Consider the following 21,968-nt stretch of genomic DNA (forward strand, 5'->3'; position numbering starts at 1 on the left):
ACTTGTTTATCATTGCTTGCTTGCTGCTTATTAAATATAATATTAGGCTATTATAGTAAGCGAAGTTCAATGTAAATCTTATTTTTAGATTTCAGCCCAAATCTCAACTTAAGTCGCTATCAGCATCTTTATATTTGCTGCTTAGAATTTCATAGTTTTGTATCTAGTCTAACTAGTACTCTTGACATGCAAAGCTTAAATTCCTAGAAAAATCTATAAGCAATTGCACACAACAGGATGGCATATTGTAGTCCATTTAGAATGTGTTCTAAGAAGAGGGCTTACTGGGCATATAAGATGTCTTGAGGAGCATATAAGTAAGATTGTCGAAGATTCCGGAAGAAATATAGTGGAAATAAGGAAAGTGAGGATGATTAGAAGAGAGGAAGATGAAAAGACGAGCTTAAACTAGGTCAACAATGGGTATAGGACTGATTATTAGTGATAGTTCAGATAGTAAAAACTAACACATGATAGTTCGGGTAGAAAACTCACAAAAACATGATATTTCAGGTGTGTTTTTGATCATTTATCTCTTTTTCTTATGACACCACATTTGAAGTGCTAACCTTTAAATTTCTCATTTTCTTTCATAAATCATGAATCACTTTTAGGAGTGGGATGCTGATATTGGCAAGAAGTGCACTCTCAACCCCATAACACTCAAGTTCACAGAGTTCTTGAAGGCTACAGCCTCAGGAAAGATTGAAGGAGTATGCGCTGAAAAATTTGAAACAGAGTTTGAGAGAACTAAGTTGCCAGCTTATATCTTTGGTGCTATGATTCCTTGCCTTAGGCTTTATGCCAACCTTGGTAAGGAGCTTCTGGTGTTTCTTCAGGGAAATCCAACTCATCAATATAGGATAATCATTCGAAATTATGCTTCTGAAAGTTTGGAGGTTTGTGGCTTGTCTGTACCTTCCTTGTCATACTGCTGAATTCAGCAGGTTTAAGATATAACATAATGTAGCACACTTTTACTGCACTGGCTCACTTATATTTTCTGAATACAGGAATTGGCTAAGAAAAATGAGAACTTGTTGGACAAACTAAGCATCACTTTGACAAGCCACGAGCTCAGCATCGTTGAGAAGCTTTATGAAAAGGCAATGAAAATTGAAGTGGGGTTCCTGTTAGGGCAGCCACTTGATCAGAAATCTGTCATCCCTATATCAAGAGAGCACAATCTTGATGAAGAACGTCTTGTGATATTCTTTAAGTTTGATTCAACATGCTCGGTTATTGATTCTTCAGCCATCTTGGCAGAAATGACAATTGTATCAGCACCAAAATCTGATGAAAATCAACCAGAAAATCAACCAGAGAACCAACCAGAAAATCAACCAGAGAACCAACCTGAGAGCCAATCAGAGAATCAACCTGAGAGCCAACCAGAGAATCAACCAGAGAATCAAGTTGTTCGACTATTGTCAGAAGTTCTTAATAGTACATGGGACGATATCTGTAAGGACTATACCGATGAATATGAGAAATGCATAGACACACTGTTGCTCACTCATGAAAAAGGTAGACATTCATTCTTGTTATTTTGCTGTTGGTTCAGCCTTGCAATGGTAGGATATTGTCACTGCAGTTGAAATGAATTTGATTTCGAAGAATTTTTTCCTACTTTACAGCTGAAAAACTTGATTATGAAAGGCTGCATAAAGCACTTGAGCAGCTTTCAGATTTTGAGAAAAGAGCTAATACGAGGGTGAGTGAATCTGGAGTACTGAGAGGTCTGAGACTTGACGGGATAAAGCGAGTTGGTGAGCTGATGGTTCTCCAGGATGGTTGTAAAAACTTTTTCCAGAGCATAATAAAAAATGAACAGTTGAATGCAGACATTCATGCCCTCTCCTGTTGTTGGTGCAGTGACCTTATAAGGTCTGCCTTTTCATCAGGTACTTTCTTGTAGATTTTGTTGAAACATATGGCCTTTGATTATATTTTGGTTAGACAACATAGTATTCTGCTAAAGTTTCTCAGACTCTTAATAATGTCGATAGGTGTGTGTCGGATCCTCCAAAAGTAGTGTAGTTTTGGAGGATCTAACATGGGTGCGAGAACATTTTTGGAGAGTCCGAGCACCATACCTTGTAACTTGAGGTTGATAACCTCTCTAAAAATCTTTCCTTTTTTGCCTTGTTGTGAACAGATGGTTTGGATGTTGTGAATGTGCACGCGAATGAGTTTATATTTGAAGAAAATCTATCCACTGGTGTAATTGTTAGTAAAGTTGAAGGCCCCTTCGACAAGGTTCAAACCTTCAGTGAAGTTTTAAACAACTACAACGATGACAAAAAGAACCTGACTGTTCACATTGGGGATACAGTGAGTGATTTGCTTTGCTTGCTGCAAGCAGATATTGGCATTGTGATTAATCCAAGCCCAAACCTGATGAGAGTCGGGAATCATTTTGGTGTTTCTTTCATTCCTCTGTATCGTGGCATCATTGAGAAACAGAAGACTTCTGCTAAGAAAGACTCAACTAGTTGGAACAAACTCTCTGGTGTTCTCTATACTGTTTCTAGCTGGGCTGAGATTCACATGTTCATACAGGGATCGATATACACAGATTAGTCGTGTTATTTAGGACGTACATAAATTCATACATAGGGGTAGTAGATCATCATACATACAGCTTGGTGGCAAGTTCTATTGCAGTCCACAGAATGAACTCTTTTTTACAAGACCATCTCTTCAGAAGTGTAAATTTTTGATTCGTTGAATCGTTATGAGGAAGCTGGTGTTTCAACAATATTGCTCAAGTGTTACATACATGGTTGTTACAGATAAATACTTGTCGTTCAGTATACAAGAAAAGGCAGTGATTGAGTTGTATACATTTTTAGTTTCATAGCTTTGTTTTTGGTTCTGCAGCTATTAAGAACAAGTACTATTGTTAAATAAATGCACAAGACATTCTATACATTCAGTCATCTAGTTATTGTTTTTGCCTTATTGTATTGTTAACCTTTTTTTTTCTTGTTTGAGATTGAGGCGTAGTAGTTGAGGACCCCTCACCCTCCACCTCCACCCGCACACACACACACATTCTTTCTCCATTCACGGGGAGGGGGGAGACTACCCTCGTTACTCTAAGTCAATCCATGATAACTACAAATGATTTGAGTCTTCAATCGTTCAGTACTCGAGGTTCATCTATTAGTATATTTTTTTAATGATCATTTAGGATTTAATCCTTCTAGTAAACTTATTAACATCTTTCTGATCTTGCTTAGGGTCGACTTTCACTTTTATATCAAATCATTGAATGCAAAACATGTATCGTTTGTACACACATTTGCTACTTAAGTATACTTAAATGATATGAATTCTTACTATTATTTTAATAACGTATTGTTTAATTCGATGTAAATACCGGTTGTTGTGGGTAAGTATTTAGTGAAATTAAACTCTCAAATTCATCAGCCGCCAAGCCCACTTTGTGAACCAATTCAAAAGCTCTATGCCCCCACCTTGAAAAAAGAAAATGTAGGGTTAAACATTATTATTTTCATAATAATAATAATATAGGAGTCAAAAGAAAAACAAAAGAAAAACAATTTTCTGATGAGAATCATAATTTGGTGGGTTTTATGTCACTACAACAAACCAAAGAATAATTTTGCGGTAATAATATAATTGTTGTTATATCAATATAATATAAGTACTTATAACTAACACTCTATAGAAATGTTACTAAAGATTTTAGTGAGTTCTAAAAACAATGTCATTAACTCAATTATCATTAAAATATTTTTACGACAATAAATATTATCATTAGAAAATATATATTTTTTTGTAGTGTGTTATATTTAAATAGTTTAATTTTTTGTTTTGTTTTGTTTTGAGAAGTGGGAATTTAGTATGAAAGAAAATATAGTTAGTCAATTGTCACAAGGTAAACAATTAATGAAATTTAATTGTTTGGCCTAAAAAGTCATTGTGAATTGTCCAATCCTGTTTTATTGTTTAGTGGATTAAAGATTCATCTGATTTGAATCTTTGATTATCCTACATGGGGTGGGTGGGTTAGGACCCCACAAAAATAATTACTTGTATAATATAAGTTCATAATTGAATCCCCCACCACCAAGACCATGACCAGGACCAAATATAATTGATGACCATCTCAAATATTTCATTATTATTTTCCCCACTAATAATAAATCATAAAAATCCAAAAAGAAAGGTAATTATTATTATTGTCAAACTTCTGTATATTTAACATCTTATAATACATTAGAGAACATATAATATAATATGTTATGAAAAATCAATGTAAAAAGAATAATTGTTACCGTTAATATTATTATAGATGAGGATCGATATAAAAAGATCGAACTATAGAAGAATTCAATAAATATTAAGCATCTTCCTAAATCACAATTTTTAAGTTTGTATTTTTATTTATAAGATATTATATAAGATATATTGGAAAATAAAGAAATTATTAATCAACTATGCTGAGATGAATATGATTCAATTATTTTTAATTAAAGATTTTGAATTTGAGCATGTGAACGGAAAAAATTCTAATAAGTTCCCTCTAATGAACTTTACTTAATGTGAAATCAAATTTATTTAACTGAGCATCAAATATCAAACTAGTGAGAAATTAAGTGATTTATGCACCTGGATAGGTTTTATTTATCAAAGTTATTTGATATTTATATTGATTAGAAATAGCAGATATTCAGTAAAATAATAAAAAAGCTTAAACATAGTTATTTAATATTTATGTGATTATTGATAGACAATAATTAAAATCTAATGAAATATATGTAGTCGAGGTATGCTCAAACTTACTCGAACACCATTATTATTAACAAATATAAACAATATGCATGTGACACAGACCCTTTATTATTAAAATATTTTTAGTCTTATCACTTAATTTGTTAGGTATCCAGTTGGCATATATTATGCATGTATTTATTTATGTGCTTTCATTGTATTCCACCACAAAATTTAAAATAAAATAAAATAATAAAACACCTTTATTACTTGGAATTTTCTCTTATAAATATTCCACCATTTTGCTACTCAAACCCTTATATCCTCCTCATCTTCTTCTTGTTCTTTCTTCATTTTTTTTTTAAAATCTTACTATATTTTTTGTTTATAGATTTTTAAAAAAATAATCTCTTTTTAAGTTTATGATGGAAATGTTAGAAGTTATTAAATATCATTATTTTTTCATGTTTATTTACCAGAAAGTTATGTGAAGATGAAAGAATCAAGAACAAGAGAAAGAAGATGAAATATTGAAGAATTTGCACTCTTAGGCAAGTCTAATGCTTGGCTTCATTTTATTTTTTTTAATGATTTAGAACTTATTTTTGTTTTTAATTTTTGCTTTATTTTTCACTCCCTAATTAAGTTTAGTTTTGATTTGGGAGGTCAAGTTTTTTTTGTTTTTTGTTTTTGTTTAAATGAATAGAGCAATCTTGTATCTTTAATTTCTTGTAATTTTGAAAGAAAAAATGTTGGTTTCACTCACCCCCTTAGTTTGAGAAATTTATTATCTAGTTTTTTTTTTTTTTTGTCAATGCAATTAATAATATGAGTTTTATATAACCCTACCTAATGGTCCAATAAATTAATAAATATATATAACCCTAATAGCAAAAAAAAAAAGAAGTAAATTATTGTGGCTCAACAACAATATAGTAAAGTAGTTTTTGATTATTGTGGCTCAATTAATTACTTTAAGGTTTTGGTAATAAGAAATATGAGTTTAATGTACTCACTAGATTTATAATTTTGTATTTATAAAATATAGGATAGATAATAAACATGGACTGTGATGGGATGATTGAATTCCCTCATAAGGTCTTGTGTTTGAGTTCTTGTTTTTGTTATTGGGAGCATCGTCCCAAAACATGAGGCGTATAGCAGAGGCGGACCCACCTTGTTCGGTGGGGTGCATGTGCACCTGTTAACTTCGGAAAAAATAATGTGTATATATGTATATCTATCTTGAGAAACTGACAGAAATTAAGATACAATTAACAGTGCACCCATAAATAGCATAAGAGTTTTCTTGTGTTGTTGGTACGTACAAGGTTAAGGAACCACCCGCGAGACTAGGGTTCAAATCCAGCTAAAGTGCTATTTTGTAATTTTTATTTTAAATTTAGCTTAGAAATAATATTTGGTGCACCCGAAGTCTTTAAATTCTGGGTTCGCCTCTGGCGTATAGTATGTAATGCAAATTTAATTGAGCTTTAATATAAATACCGATTGAATACGAGTTGAAAAATAAAAAGAAGTAACTTAATGTAATGAAGATGTAGTAAAGGATTCATAATATGAAAGTATTTACTAGTTTTTTAAAAAATTTGTTTTAATAGTGTTTTGATAATTTTAGGAAGACAAAAAATAAAGGATATTTTATAGATACAAAAAAGGGAATATTTTCATGGATTTCTAATAGTAACGTCCTTTATTATTTTAATCATGTTCTAGGTAAAATCCTAATTATCGTGGCCATAATTTAGGATAATTAAGATAATGATTATGGTTTACCTATCCAGTTTTGGTCGTGTCATTACAAAAAGTTTAGTGGCAACTCAAATAATTAATCATGATTAATTTAATTAGTTTATTTACGTGTCACGATTAGCAGAAAAAATAGTATAATAAGTAAAGAGATTAGTTAAAGGAAAAAAACAAAAGATTATTGTTTACCTCTCAATTTTTGTTGTCTCATTACCAAAAAAAGTCAAATAATTAATCACGATTAATTTTATTAGTTGGTGTATGTGTCACAATTAGCAGAACGATTAGTACAATAACTAAAAGGGATTTGATTTAAACAAACAAATAGAAACAAGAAAAAGAATAAATCATTTTCAATCAATTGATAATTTCTATTGGTTAATGACTCGTCAATACCACAAGCTTAATTAATTAGATTAATCACCAAAGTCCCTAATTAGTTGAAATGAGAATTCAGGAGCTAACATTTTATTCATTTTTTTCGATTCGATGGGATTAATGAGAATTGAACCCTACGCCTATTGTGTGGCGAACTTTGAAAAAATAATTGTATTTAAAAAGTAGTATGATTTTCTATACCGCACTTGTTTTTATAGTCGAATCTTTGGGTCTAAAGTCTAAACACACACGATTTTAATACATTAGTGTAAGACATGTTTACTTAGATGCCCAACATTTCTCTTGTGTTCTGTATGGAACTCTTATCCAAGCGTGTCACAATCTTTTTGCACTTTTTTTTTTCTACAACTATAATATCGGAACTAGCTTGAATGCACCTCGACTAATTTCAAAGGTATCTACTAGCTTTCACCAAACAAGTATCAAGTAACTCCATCCACTAAGCTTAGACAAATAGAAAGAAATCATCTCCTATTTTGCTAAGACACTTTTTGCACAAGTACCGAATAACTCTATCTCAAAGAAAAATTGGCAATAGATAGAAGATGAAGCATCACAATCAGCACCTTGTAATATCACTATGACAATTTCATAACAAGTTCAAATTAGGTTATTGGGGACCAAAGTTTGGACTTAAAGAGTGCACAACTTTTGCAGAATACAGGTCCCTCTATGGACATCCAATAAAATTGGAACGATACAGACAAGATCAACATGGCCCCTGCCTGTGCTAGGATGATACGCACAAACCGAGAAATGGTACCAAGAAACTATTGAAGAATACACAGTTGTTTCTTAAAACCATTTCAGTCTTCTCTCCAATTGTTTCCACACATCTTGTTCTTGCATTTGTAAAATGTAGTCATAGGCTCATCTGCTGACCTTATCTGCACTTGATAATATGCAGCTTCCCTGTAACCACACGCCGGACACGGAACTGCCAAGAGCGAATAAAACAGCAAAAGGGCAAGAAAAAAAGATGTATATTAGCTCTAAATTTTGCGAGTTGTATAAAAAAACACAACATTTGAGGGTTCATAAAGTCGACTCCAACTTCTCTGGGATTGAGATGTAGTTGATGTGGTCTAAAAAACACAGCATATGCTTTTCGTATGCACACAACTTTAGCACCTCCCATATATAAAGTTCAAGAATCACATAAACATACATACACACACGCACACACGAAGAGAGGTTTGTCCTTCCAAGAAACAAACAACACTAAGAATGTTAGTTAAGCTGCACAAGACCGTAAAAGTACAATATCAAACTACCAATTCACGATGTTCCCTTTAGCTCATTTTGCTTGGTTTGAGTTAACTCACAGGGGATTAAAAGAGAAACTTTGAATATTTTGCGGTATTTGAATTTGTTAGATCTCTGTCTATTCCAATTTAAGTGTCTTTCTTGTTTCTCGCAACAGGAATTTAACTCTAGCTCTTGTAGTTATTGTTATACTTTTTTACTTGTGGAAAGTAGAAAGGCAGAAGCACGGGCTAGTCAGTCACAAACTGGGTCTATACTATCCACAGAAAAATAACCATCTCCATAGGTAATCTATAAAAAGGCATAATTCAAATATGGAGATTGGTCATAAGTCATACCAGAACCACCTTAACATGTTAACTATCAGAATAGCCATAGATTCCCTCAGAAAATAAAAAAATGACCGCCATAGATAATCTATAAAAAGGCTTTCACTAACTTTATGTATCATCAATAATTGTTCAAGCACGGGAGGGGGTAATATTAGAGTTATACTTTGATTGGATAATACAAGGAGAGGAAAGAGGATTACCTCAATCTATTATATGTACACACGTATATGAGAATCGATTACAAACTAATTGAGAGAATAGATCTCAGTACAACGGAAACATCAAATATAGTGCCAAGGAGATGGTTATATCTACGTTCTAATACACATTAAACTCAATGGACAACCAATTATTGGAACAATAATTCAAACTTTTGGCATGTTCAAGACAATAGCTATGAGAAATAAGAAGATACTTACGTCATCTAACATCCTTGTGAAATTATAAATGTATTAACTTTCTTCTCTAACTATTTTTACTCTGAAGGTTCTTCAAAAAAGTTCGGCAATAATTTGGTTAGTAATTTTAGATGTAACATTACTAACTCATAGAACAACTAATTCTTAGATCGTAAAAGTGTAAGCAGTGGCAGCAAATCATGATAAAACCAAGAAGCTATAAGTAGAGAAAGTGCTAAGACCTTCAGCAGTTGAAGCATTATCCATGTCTTCTGTCGAAATCACTGGATCCATTTGTTTCTTAACCAAAGGCTGCCTTTTCTTCATCTTAAGCTATCAAACCATGTAACAAAAGAAAAAAGTAAACTTACTGAACGTCTGAACGGATATGGTATAACAAAAGGACCCAATGATAAGTTCTCTAGTTATCTTACCCGGTTCTCTAAGTTACATACGAAAGGGCATGCAGGGCAAAAGAATCTGGCTGGACGGTCCATATGAGGCAACTCATATTGCAACAACATTCCACAGTCTGGGCAAACTTCCATCTGCAGCTAGCTTTGTTTTGTTGCGAAGTCCTAAATAAATAAAAGTCCTGTCTTTTAGATCACTCTACACAGTCAGAGCACACCGAGAGGTTCAAGGATCACCTAAAATAAATACTCCATCCTTCTGAACTTAAATGATACTCTTTTCATTTTAGATGTTCCAAAATGTTTGAACCAATCTATTTAGCCAGCTTTCAAAATACTTTAAATTTTTGTGACATTTTCCATTACTAACATAATATATTAGTCAAATAAACAACCTAAACTCTCCGTCCAATAAAAAACCTTCATATAAAATGAAGCAGATGGAGTAAATAAAACTGTCATATCTCTTACTATATTTAAGCTTTTAAGATGGTCCCACAGTTCAACACGAATCACTTGAACTTCCATCTCTTGAAAAAAATAAGTACATGGGGTTTGGTAGTCGAGCTGAATAAGGTAAAAAAACAGAGAAAAGATTTGGGATTTGTTCATCACCCACCTAAATCCACCCCTTTGACAATTCTCGATTTCAAGGGCCAAATTTTGGTGATTGCTCAGAACAACATAACTGAGAAAATGGAAGCACTGAACTAAATAAATAGAACTATACCTCCCTAAAAGTTAAACTTTTCAACCAGATGGTACACACAGTTCAACGTATTATGGTACCTAACAACTAAGATTTCTATATCTTTTGGTTTCTTGAAAAAAATCAGCATATGGGGTTCAGAGTTCAAGTTAAACAAGAAAACAAAAAAAAAGAGAAAATTTAGACTTTGCTCATCATACACGTGACTTTTAGCAATGTGGCCACCAATATGGACAAAAATCGATTCTTCATCCAGTGGACTAAGAAAATTCCTCAAGTTGGTGAATTGCACGGAATAATACAACTAATCAAGGAAGTAGTGAACTAAATAAATAGAACTATACCTCCCTAAAGGTTTAAACTTTTAGACAAGATGGTACACGCAACTCAACATGTTCAAGGGAGGAGCTTGATCATCAGCTATGGGATCGTACGAATCAAGTAACTTAGGCTTAAATCTTGCATATATATTAGAAAATCTATTCACAACATATCCAATGTAATTCCACAAGTGGAGTCTAGGGAGGGTGAGGCGTACACAAACCTTACCTTGTGAAAGTAGAGAGGCTGTTTCTTAGACCTTTGGCCCGAGTAACACATTTAGAAAATCTATTAAATATGTATAAACATTCAAATTTAACCCATTAACTAAGATGAGCTACACGTTCGATGGCAAGTTCAAAACCCATAAACTTCAACTCCTCGCTCCGCCTATGAACATGTTTGGATCACCTAACAACTAAGACTTCTATATCCCTTTGTTAGGGATGGCAATGTGACGGAGAGGGCCTGGTGCAAGGAAAAACCGCATTAACCCGCAAAGACTTCAACCTGCCCCGCTGAGTTAAATTTGTAATTTTTAACCCGCCCCACCCCATAGCCATCCCTACCCTTGGTTTCTCAAAAAATTTAGCATATGGGGTTTGAACTTAAGCTTAAAAAGTAAATAAAATAGAAAAAAAATAGACGTTTGCTCATCGTATACATGAATTTTAGCACAGTGACAACAAATATGGACAAAAAATCGATTCTTGATTCAACATGACCAATAAAAATACTCAATTTGATGATTTACTAGCAGTGAGAATTGAGAAAGAAACTATAAAAGTGAAGAAAATTACCTCAAGACTCTGAAGATCAGTCTTTGTCTCCGTTCTAGGAGTTGGGCAGAGAATAAGGAAATTGAGGGTTTTAGCCTTTTAGGGGAGAAGATAGTGTGAGGTTTTGAGAAAAGGGACAGTATTGTAATTATACTTTATTATATTTGAGCAAATTGAAATAATTTTATTATCATGAAACTATATTATGGTAGTTGAATTGTAACAATGATTATTTTTTTAAAACACGATAAAAGTGAAATTAGATTATATTAACTCAAAACATTCTTAGATATAATAATGCATAATTATAAATTATGAAGTTGATTTTAGACAACTTATAAATCACATGTTTGAACTATAATTATTAATACTTGCATTGTAATGAATTATTTAAAGAGTAACTTTCACATATAGCAAACAAAAAAATCATATTTGTATGCTATAACAAAGTTTGCATAATTGTGCTTCATAGCAAACATATATATGTATAATTCGCTATACATATACAATTAAAAACNATTGAGAAAGAAACTATTAAAGTGAAGAAAATTACCTCAAGACTCTGAAGGTCAGTCTTTTTCTCCGTTTTAGGAGTTGGGCAGAGAATAAGGAAATTCAGGGTTTTAGCCTATTAGGGGAGAAGATAGTGAGGTTTTGGGAAAAGGGACAGTATTGTAATTATACTTTATTATATTTGAGCAAATTGAAATAGTTTTATTATCATGAAACTATATTATGGTACTTGAATTGTAAAAATGATTATTTTTTAAAGACACGATAAAAGGATATTCAATATACAATGAAATTAGATTATATTAACTCAATATATTCTTAGATATAATAATGCATAAATATAAACTATGAAGTTGATTTTAGACAACTTATAAATCACACGTTTAAACTATAAAAATAATCATTAATACTCACATTATAATGAATTATCTAAATCACATCTTTTAAATGTAGCCTTTGCTCGAATCACACTAACGCATGATTTTTGGTACACCAAAATACTTTACTTTAAAAAAAAATATTACTCCATTTTATATTAAAAAAAAAGACAAAAAGGGTCAACTTCCACCCTAACTACAAAGTTGTTTCAAGTTTATATTTGGCCATTTTGCACTACACTTCCTCCGCCGCTAACTTTGTACTCTCTTGCCGTGAGCTTCCTCTACTTCTCTTTTCTCCAAGGCAAATAAAGTTGTATGTATTTTCTCTTCATTCATCTCACACAAAAATGACTTTTCAACATTTTTTTTTCACTGAAACATGAATTTTCTTGAACTAGACTATAGTAGTTTGTAATGATGTTTGATTTTCAGTTGTGAATTTTAAACAAGTTAATATACTTTTTTGTTGGAACCCCTTTTGATATTTATGCTTATCTATAGGTGCATATTGTGTTAAAGGAGTTTTCTTGAACTAGATTATAGTCTGTAATGTTGTTGTGTATCAGTTGTGAATACTAAACAAGTTATTATTCTTTTTTGTGGAACCCCTTTTGATATTTATGCTTTTAATAGGTGCATATTGTGTTGAAGGAGTTCTCTTGAACTAGATTATAGTCTGTAATGCTGTTTGTGTATCAGTTGTGAATACTAAAACAAGTCAATATACTTTTTTGTGGAACCCCTTTTGATATTTATGCTTTTAATAGGTGCATATTGTGTTAAAGGAGTTTTCTTGAACTAGACTGTAATAGTCTGTGTTGCTGTTTTTGTATCAGTTGTGAAGTTTAACAAGTTAATAGGCTTTTTTGTTGGAACCCTTTTGATATTTATGCTGTGTTAAAGGAGTTCTCTTTAATGGATTATAGTGTGTAATGATGGTTCCAAAATTGTTCCTTTGTGAATTTTAACAAGTTAATGTACTTTTTTCTTGGAACCCCTTCTGTTTTTTTGTGCTTTTAACTATCACCCTGGAGTGAAAATTTTGTTAAGTGGTTTTCCTGAACTAGACTGTAGTCTGTGTTGCTGTTTTTGTATTTTTAATTTTAAACAAGTTAACATATTTTTTAGTTGCTATCCCTTTTGATTTTTATGCTTTTAACGATTATCTTTAGGTGCATATTCTGTTAAAGGAGTTCTCTTTATTGGATTATTTTCTATAATGCTGTTTTACCAATTACTTTTAACAAAAAGGCAGCTCGGAAATCGTTCATTTATGAATTTTAACAAGTTGATTAACTTTTTTGTTGGACCCCCTTTTAGTTTTTATGCTTTTAACAATTATCTGTAGGTGCATATTGTGTTAAGGAGTTTTCTTGAGTGGAATATAGTCTGGAATGCTGGTTTACCAATTGCTTTAACTAAGGCCCAGCTCCAAAATTATTCCTTGTGAATTTTAACATGTTAATAAACCTTTTACTTAGAACCCTTTTGGTTTTTATGCTTTTAATGACCATTTTTAGGTGCATATTTTGTAAAGGTGCTTTCTTTAATGGATTATAGTGTGTAATGCTGGTGACTGGTGTTTGGTCCATTGTTCTTTGTGAAATATTACAAGTGCAGATGCTTTTTTTCTTGGCATCCAAGTGATTTTTTTGCTTTTAGCTATTATCTTTAGGTGCTAATTGGAGTAAGGAAGCAGAAAAATGCTCATATTGTTTGAAACGCCGGCAGGCTTTGCACTTTTCAAAGTACTTGATGAAGGAAAACTCTCTAAAGTTGAGGTACCAAAGTGTTTAACTTAGTTTTGATTTCATTGTAATGCAAATTGATGTTTTTGGGTTTGTGAGTTTCTTTTGTATTTGATGATGAATCTTTTTATGTTGCAGGACTTGTCAAAAGAGTTTACGACGTCTGATGCTGCTAGAAAGGTTATCTTCCTCTCTATTCTTAAAGGTTTGAACGTTAAGAGATTGAACAGTATAAGATTACATTTTCAAGCAATTGTTTGCATATCTGTAGTGCATTAAATATGCTAAAAGATTACATTTTTTTTGTTCTGGGTGGGTTGTGAGAGGGTTATATTTTGTACTGTGTTAATCTATAATATGTCATTGGAAAAAATACAATGAGAAACCCAGGTAAATGTCAAGTAGACATTCACCGGAAATCTGGACAAAGTTGATATTAGTTATTGTATCTCTATTATGTTGCATATTTCTTTGAAGGCTCGGTTAGTTTTTGGATACAATAGCTGCAAACTTTTCAAACACTGAACTTAGCTACAATCTCTCAAAATTAATGAGGGCTTAGCTAAGAACATAACACAACGGAGACAAGGGCTCCATATAGGTATGCCATCTAGGTAGAGCTATGGAGCTGTTGCCAATGTAGAGATAATTGGGGCACATAGAGAACTTTGTTTTTTATCGAACCCCTGATTTGACTTAAACTAGTATTGGAATGGATTGGATATAATCTTATAGTCAATGTACCTTATTAAAAAAAGGACTCTTATATTCAATGTGACTAGTTTGGATTGGCGGGGCAGTTGATTGACTGATTCACAACATAGCACTTGTTTTTCTTTCTGGGTATGTGGATGGGTGTGTGCAGTGGCAGAATCCGTTTTTTTCATCAAAGGGATTGAAAATATAAAGAGGTAATCACATGAAGAAGCCTAGGAGATTCAACATCTACTATAATATATACATAAAATATAATTTGACTTTATATATTTAGTGTAATTTCCAATGAAAGGGTTCAGATGAACCTCCTTGTGGCCCTAGATCCTCCCGTGGGTGTGTGTGATTAGCTTACTCTGAGAATAGGACTGAACTGCCTAAATTTTTACTGTTGGTCGTTCTGTTGTTTGACCTCTTTTTACCATTTTGGTTGGTACATATAAACAGGTTGTCAAGTTGAAAGCTTTCTCTAAGTTTGAGAACACTTCAGAAGCACTCTCAGCAGCAACTTTATTGATAGATAGCAAGCCTAGCAAAGGACTTCGAAAGTTTTTGAAAGCGCACTGTGATGGTGAAACACTGGGTGTTGCTGATTCAAAACTTGGAAATGCGATTAAAGAGAAACTGGTTAGTTCCTTATATCTTCTCATTGCGTCTTTGCAGTGTTGTCAAAAGTGTGCTTAAATCCTATGTTGCTCGGACTCTTCAAAAATATCAGTGGGTGCGTGTCGGATTCTCTAAAAGTACTATACTTTTGGAGAATCCGACATGGGTATGACATCAAAAGTGAAGAGTCCGTGCAACTTAGCTTAGATCATGCTTAAGCCCTGAAGTGAGGTGCAAAACATGTTGAATGCTTCACCTCACTTAGCGGGCGCTTTAACATTGTCATCAAGCAAAGACATACTTTTCCTTGCCAATGAGCTTAATCTTGAATAGGCGACACTAAACAATTGATATTTGTTATTCATGCTTATAATAATTAGTCTTGGACTACAAATCCCTTTGGTAACATTGGTCTTTGTTTTCTGGTGTCTTTCCTTTTCTTTATTGAAGTTGATGTAGTATATGTTTGCAGCAAATTGAATGTGTTCACAATAATGTTGTGATGGAATTGATGAGAGGTTTGAGAAGTCAGTTAACTGAACTCATATCTGGTCTGGCCACTCAAGACTTGGCTCCAATGAGCTTGGGTTTGTCTCACAGTCTTTCAAGATACAAGCTGAAATTTAGTCCTGACAAGGTGAACTTTCTGTTGTGAGAGGTTGTATTATTTCTAATGTCCCCGTCTCAATTTTATGTGTTACCGTTTGACCTCTGTACTGTAATTCATATCAGGAAATTTGAAACTGAAATTCTGAGTTTAATAACATTTTCATGCAGTTTTAATAATTGAAGTTTCATTTTGCTTTGGGAAATTTCTGAGTTTTAGAATTCAAATGGTTTCATCAGTCATGCTCATGTCATTGTAGAAAGATGAAGTAAACATTTAGATGTCAGAGAAAGCTACTCCGAAATAATTTCTGATTACCTTTAAGTTGGTGTGCACTGCCATTTGCCTTGGTTACAAAAATGGTGCTGGCGGATAGAATTGAAGTCTTGTAGATTTCCAACTTTATAGTCTTGAGGACATGGTCCTTTTTCACCAAACTAATACAAGAGCTTATGATTCAATATTTGTTGCTCTTCTAGGTGGATACAATGATTGTCCAGGCCATTGGTTTGTTGGATGATCTTGATAAAGAGCTCAATACCTATGCAATGAGGGTACGAGAATGGTATGGCTGGCATTTTCCTGAGCTCGCAAAGATTGTACAAGATAACATCCTTTATGCCAAGGCGGTTAAGTTGATGGGTGACCGCGTCAATGCTGCAAAGCTTGATTTCTCTGAGGTGGGAATTCAACTTCTTTCTTGCTCTTTTAATCGTTCTTTATTGAACTAGAAAGAACAGCAAGATTCCCTCCCTTGGTCAAAGTAGTATGACGAATATTACATTCGCTGCACTTGCTTGCTGTGGCAGATTGCAATCAAATTCTGCTTTTGTGCTATAACGTGATTTTACTTCTTTGACAGAAATTAAAATTCATAATCTTGGTATGATCTTGGTTGCTTGCAGATACTTCCGGAAGAGGTTGAGGCGGAATTGAAAGAGGCAGCCATGATTTCAATGGGAACTGAAGTCAGTGATCTTGATCTGGAGAATATTAAAGATTTATGCAGCCAAGTCCTGTCCTTCTCTGAGTACCGGGCTCAGTTGTATGATTATTTGAAGAGCAGGATGAATACCATTGCCCCAAATCTTACGGCTCTAGTGGGAGAACTTGTTGGAGCTCGCCTTATTTCCCATGGTGGCAGCTTGATGAATCTTGCAAAACAACCTGGAAGTACAGTACAGATACTTGGTGCAGAAAAGGCGCTCTTTAGAGCTTTAAAGACAAAGCACGCTACTCCCAAGTACGGGCTTATATATCACGCGTCTTTGATCGGTCAGGCAGCACCAAAACACAAGGGTAAAATCGCAAGATCTCTTGCCAGTAAAGCTTCTTTGGCAATTCGATATGATGCTCTTGGAGATGGCCAAGATAATACCATGGGTTTGGAGAATCGGGTCAAGGTATACATTATCAAATACTATCGAATTCAGACTGTTTTCTTTTCATTTCTGCTCATAACATAGTTACACCTAATCATCATTGTCGTCAACTTTTGTAGCTCGAAGCACGATTAAGAGCTTTAGAAGGCAAAGAGTTGGGTAAATCAGCTGGTTCTGCTAAAGGGAAACCTAAAATCGAAGCTTATGACAAGGATCGTAAGAAGGGTGCAGGAGCATTAATAACACCAGCTAAGGTCAGGAACTGGACTTCAATTTGTACCATCAAACCTCTCTATAACAACGTCAATTCATTTGTCCCCCTATTTTTTTGGCTGCTATAGTGAAATGATGCAACATATAATATAACATAACAAGAAAATTGGTTCCATAGAAAACTTGGTCGGTATAATGAAATGTTGTTATAGAGGACAATTGTTATAGAGAGGTCTCGTCTTTGTTTTTACTTTGTTGATTCTATTTCCAGCTATTGACTTACCCTCACCCTGTAGGTTTACAATCCTTCTGCTGATGCTGTTCTCGGTTGTACCAACAATGAGAGTGTAGATGAACCACCACCCCAAACTGAGGTATCCGAGAAGAAAAAGAAAAAGAAGAAGTCTGCTGAAGCAGAGGATAATGACATTGTTGAAACTGTAGAAACGGTGACGAAGAAAGAGAAGAAGAAAAAGAAGCATGCTGCTGCTGATGGTACTGAAGAAAATGGTGAAGTCGAAAAAAGTAAGAAAAAGAAGAGAAAACATAGTGGTGATGATGATGAAAGTAAAACTGCTGATAAAAAGAAAGAGAAAAAGAAGAAAAAGAAGAAAACTGAAGAATAAGATGGACACAATGCTAAGGACTTTCTCTCGACGTCTCTCTTTTATTAAAGTCATTGATCTCGTATCTGTAAGTAGGTCCATTATTAAGCTTACGCTTGTCCATGCCTTTCAACCTTGATCTTCCCTTAGACTTAAGACTCATTACCTCGTTTCAACTGAACTCGTTGGTTTCACGCTATCCTAGTTCTAGAACCTTCTCTTATAGATTCTCTTCACCAAGTCATCGCCAGCAATCAACTAGCATCAACAATTTTTGTACTTAGGCATTGTTTAGTGTCTTAAATTAGTTTTTAGTCTTTGTAATGTGACTTTTAAACAGATTCTTGGGCTGATTTACTCATAATTTTATCTTAGTATTCAACAATTGATTCTTGTTTCACTTGGAGACACATTAATACTTGAACGAGTAAGTCAAACAAACAACTTGTAAGCAACTTTTGGAAAACTTTATAGATAACTTTTTGAAAAGCTTTATAAATAACTTTTTGTCATCTCAAAACAAAAAATTGGCATAACTTATTTAAAAACTTTAATTTTAAGAACTTTTAAATTTTTTGAACAAATCTCAAAAAAAAAAAAAAATACCTCTTTTCTTTTGAAAAAGTATTTGAATAAATTTCTTTTTTTTTCCTAGTAGAAACTTTTTTTTTTACTTTTTGCAAATTCTAAAACATATACACCTTAAAATCTCTTCAAAAGCTTGTCTGTTTATATTCTTTTTATAAAAAATAATGAGAAAACCTTTTATTTTTATATTCTGTTTCTTCTTCTTTTTTATATTCAATAACAATAATTAATAATATATATTCATATAATATTATAAATAAAATACAAAACTGATAAAATATATACACAAATCTTAACCCTCAAGTCTACTCTTTTTTTCTTCCTATTTTGGAAATAAGTTCTTTTTTCTTTGTTTTTGACTTTTGATATTTTAGAAAAAGTAAAGGGAAAGTAATAAAAAGGGGAATATGCATGTTATGCGTCCCAAAGCATAAACTTAATGGTTAAGGTTTAAAATATTGTTAAATATATAATCGGGAATTGTTGAAAATTATTTCTTATCTTTACGAAATAGAGTAAAGCTTTGTATTAACTTTATCTTCTCACGAAGTCGATAATTTATTAATAGTTTTCTCTCTACCCTCACGAGATACGAACAAGATCTATATAGACTTTATCATCTCATTAATTCCATCTATAAAATAAAGTTGGATATGTTATGGTCATTATAAGGATCTATTGAAAATAATCTCTGTCTTCACGTGAATTACAAATAAAATCTATATAAACTTTACTCTCTTTTTACTTTACTTGTAAAATTACGTTGAATATAATATCATTATAATAAATACAAAAAATATAATATCCTAATTAAAAATTAATAAATCTTGGACCACATCAGATACACCTAGTACCATCGTGTAAGCCACACTTTATACACGTGAAAATGTTCTACCAATATCAATGTTTAATATTTAATAACTTGATTTAAAATGATATAATATATCGTCTAACGATTATTCTATAACAATATTTCACTATAATAATCTAATTTTCCTTGATATCGACTTTTCATATATTTTAGCATTTTATCATAACATTATATAAAAAAATATCCGAACAAACGACGTACTCTTTATAGATGTTTTTGCCAATTTACGTTCTTACCCATTACCATCACGAAGATACTGCGCCGTTTTGGATATAATTTTTTTCTATAAATATAAATTAGAAGAGATATTCAAGTAAATCACAATGGCGGTTGAAAATGGACGTAGCTCCGCCGTTAGCGGCGGTGGCGGTGACGGTGGTGATATCTACCACCTGCCAGAAGGTTGCATAGCGAACGTACTATCATTGACGAGTCCGAGAGATGCGAGTAGGTTATCGGTGGTCGGTACGGTTTTCCGGTCGGCTGCTGAATCTGACGCAGTTTGGGACCGGTTTTTGCCGCCGGATTACCGTGATATTATTTCCCGGTCTAGTGATGGACCGGAATCGATCAATGTCGGTTCTAAGAAAGAGCTTTATCTCTATCTATGTGATCATCCTTTCTTCATCGACGGTGGGACTAAGGTAATTATCAGATACTATTTGAATTTAATTTTTAATTTTCCATATTTCTGATATTGTATTTATGTCGATTTCTTAGGAATTATATATTTTTTGAATCTGGAATTGTTGAAAAATGTTATTATTTGAGTAGGGTTAAATATGATTTCAATGATATAATAGGTAGATACCATGCAGAAACTGAGGTGATTATGAAAAAAATGTTGCTGTACATGTATCGGATTCTCTAAAAATGAATACTTTTTTTGACGTGCACCATGAGGCATTGAGAGTCCGAGCAACATATGTTATGAGAAGAAACTTCTTGAATATGGGAATTATATTAATGTGAAACACACAGAAAGGAAAAATGGTGGTTAGAGTTCTTGGAATCCTTGATTGTTTGAGACTTTTAAGTGTGTACTAATGCGGGGATATAGTTCGTGTATTCATCAAGTCCGTGTGTGTGCTAGACAATCTGCTTGCAATTTGGTTACAACAACCTTTATGTTAAAGATGGGGCAGTTGCTCTGCATATTTATTATTGTATAGTATTAGAGCTTTATATACTTATGCGGATGTTATTGACATTTTATGATACCGAAATCATTCCATGTAACTCGTTAGGCCATTAGTCCCTTTTCAATCTCTATCTTTTGGAGATCAGAACTGATTGGTTAGTTTTTTTGGGGGGTGTATGGGATGGGGTGCACCAAACGACTCCTTACAGATAGCATTGGTCCACTTCTTGTTGTTGTTGGATCATGTTGCGTCTTTTCCGCTACACTTTTATGGTTACTTCTGACTTGGTATTGATGAAATCCAGAGCTTCTCATTGGAGAAGAGCAGTGGAAAGAAATGCTACATGTTAGCTGCGAGGTCACTTGCAATTATTTGGGCTGACACACCACGGTATTGGAGATGGATCCCCCTTCCCGAGTCCAGGTATTTCAATTGACGAGTAACTTTTATTATGGTTAGAGAAGTCGTCCTTTTCCTCCCAATCTTTTCTGTTCTTGACTTGGCGATCCACATACTTGGATCTTTTTATCATATTTTAGTTCGAATAATCAAATATTTTGTTCCAAAGCACAGAAGAGTAGAAACGGTTTTTATAAGATATCATTTTGTCACTCTCAACTCTGAAGTTGATCTAATGGTATGTTTTCGTGATTTAGGTTCTCAGAGGTTGCTGAGCTTCTTGACGTCTGCTGGTTTGATATTTCCGGCAAGATAAACACCTCTATGCTATCCCCTGACACCAACTATGCAGCCTACTTTGTGTTCACAACGAAATCCAGGACCTACGGATTTGATCACCAAAGTGCAGAGGGTGCAGTAGGGATTTCGGGGCATGAAAGGAAACCACAGACAGTTTTCTTGGATCCAGAGGCAGCACGTAGGCACATGTACCAAATCGTTCCAAGGCGGTTGGGACTACTCAACCAGATGGCTGATATCCTGAGAAGGGGAGTGAATCCTCCTCCTTCAGAAAACAACGTCCAAGCACGATACCCGCAACAGAGAAGTGACGGATGGATAGAAGTTGAGTTGGGAGAATTCTTCGTCAAGAGAGGGCAAGACGTTGAACTCGAGATGAGCTTGACAGAGGTGAAGGTAGGTAACTGGAAAAGTGGCTTAGTTGTTGAAGGGATTGAAATCAGGCCTAAGGAAGGGTAATGAACTTGATACTGAAAAGGTTCATTTGGTGTCTGTGCTAAGCCATTTTTCTATTGAAGGAAAACTAAAAGCTACGAAAGCCTAAAACCCAATTGTCCCATATGTGGCTGGTGAGATTTTGACAAAAAAAAAAGAAGATTTGCACCAAAGTTTATCAAGAAATTGGATCATCATATGGTCAACAGATTGGTGTAAAAAAATCTACACATGTATAGTGTCTTAGCCATTTTATATTTTGTTGTGATCTGTTATGTTTGCTCTGTTGTATTTTGGTCAATAGTCATTTGTGTTGAAATAATTTTGTGGAACTCAAA

At 33.5% G+C, this 21,968-nt stretch overlaps 4 protein-coding genes and 1 pseudogene across 7 annotated transcripts; 4 read left to right on the top strand and 1 right to left on the bottom strand.

The window, feature by feature from the left end:
- Positions 1–689: 689 nt before the first annotated feature.
- Positions 690–2,671, top strand: LOC125867290 (bifunctional TH2 protein, mitochondrial-like). The gene is made up of 4 exons (XM_049547727.1): positions 690–899; positions 1,014–1,527; positions 1,638–1,904; positions 2,159–2,671. Exons 1-4 carry the CDS (start codon positions 780–782, stop codon positions 2,581–2,583), a joined length of 1,326 nt encoding a protein of 441 aa, XP_049403684.1. The 5' UTR covers positions 690–779; the 3' UTR covers positions 2,584–2,671.
- A 4,768-nt stretch (positions 2,672–7,439) lies between these two features.
- Positions 7,440–11,783, bottom strand: LOC125867487 (uncharacterized). 3 transcript variants are annotated; one of them, XM_049548006.1, is made up of 4 exons: positions 11,681–11,783; positions 9,340–9,483; positions 9,148–9,238; positions 7,440–7,846 (listed from the first exon to the last, which is right to left on the bottom strand). In XM_049548006.1, the coding sequence occupies exons 2-4, from the start codon at positions 9,451–9,453 to the stop codon at positions 7,716–7,718; spliced, it is 336 nt and encodes a 111-aa protein (XP_049403963.1). In that variant the 5' UTR covers positions 9,454–9,483; positions 11,681–11,783; the 3' UTR covers positions 7,440–7,715. The 3 variants fall into 3 exon arrangements, with proteins under 3 accessions (XP_049403963.1, XP_049403961.1, XP_049403962.1); XM_049548004.1 differs by lacking the exon at positions 11,681–11,783 and adding an exon at positions 11,149–11,244; XM_049548005.1 differs by lacking the exon at positions 11,681–11,783 and adding an exon at positions 11,149–11,165 and having other exon boundaries at positions 7,441–7,846; positions 9,340–9,517.
- On the top strand, positions 7,574–7,684 carry LOC125869488 (U6 spliceosomal RNA; annotated as a pseudogene).
- A 416-nt stretch (positions 11,784–12,199) lies between the features above and the next one.
- On the top strand, positions 12,200–18,280 carry LOC125869048 (probable nucleolar protein 5-1). Of its 2 annotated transcripts, none has more exons than XM_049549610.1 (9): positions 12,200–12,333; positions 13,683–13,801; positions 13,907–13,948; positions 14,930–15,109; positions 15,561–15,725; positions 16,175–16,375; positions 16,601–17,098; positions 17,197–17,331; positions 17,587–18,280. In XM_049549610.1, the coding sequence occupies exons 2-9, from the start codon at positions 13,724–13,726 to the stop codon at positions 17,914–17,916; spliced, it is 1,629 nt and encodes a 542-aa protein (XP_049405567.1). In that variant the 5' UTR covers positions 12,200–12,333; positions 13,683–13,723; the 3' UTR covers positions 17,917–18,280. The 2 variants fall into 2 exon arrangements, with proteins under 2 accessions (XP_049405567.1, XP_049405568.1); XM_049549611.1 differs by having other exon boundaries at positions 12,209–12,333; positions 13,696–13,801.
- A 1,342-nt stretch (positions 18,281–19,622) lies between these two features.
- Positions 19,623–21,968, top strand: LOC125868008 (F-box protein PP2-B10-like). Its single transcript, XM_049548603.1, has 3 exons — positions 19,623–19,998; positions 20,801–20,919; positions 21,153–21,968. Exons 1-3 carry the CDS (start codon positions 19,678–19,680, stop codon positions 21,652–21,654), a joined length of 942 nt encoding a protein of 313 aa, XP_049404560.1. The 5' UTR covers positions 19,623–19,677; the 3' UTR covers positions 21,655–21,968.

Source organism: Solanum stenotomum, chromosome 6 (genome assembly GCF_019186545.1).
Source record: "Solanum stenotomum isolate F172 chromosome 6, ASM1918654v1, whole genome shotgun sequence".
Classification (NCBI taxonomy): domain Eukaryota; kingdom Viridiplantae; phylum Streptophyta; class Magnoliopsida; order Solanales; family Solanaceae; genus Solanum; species Solanum stenotomum.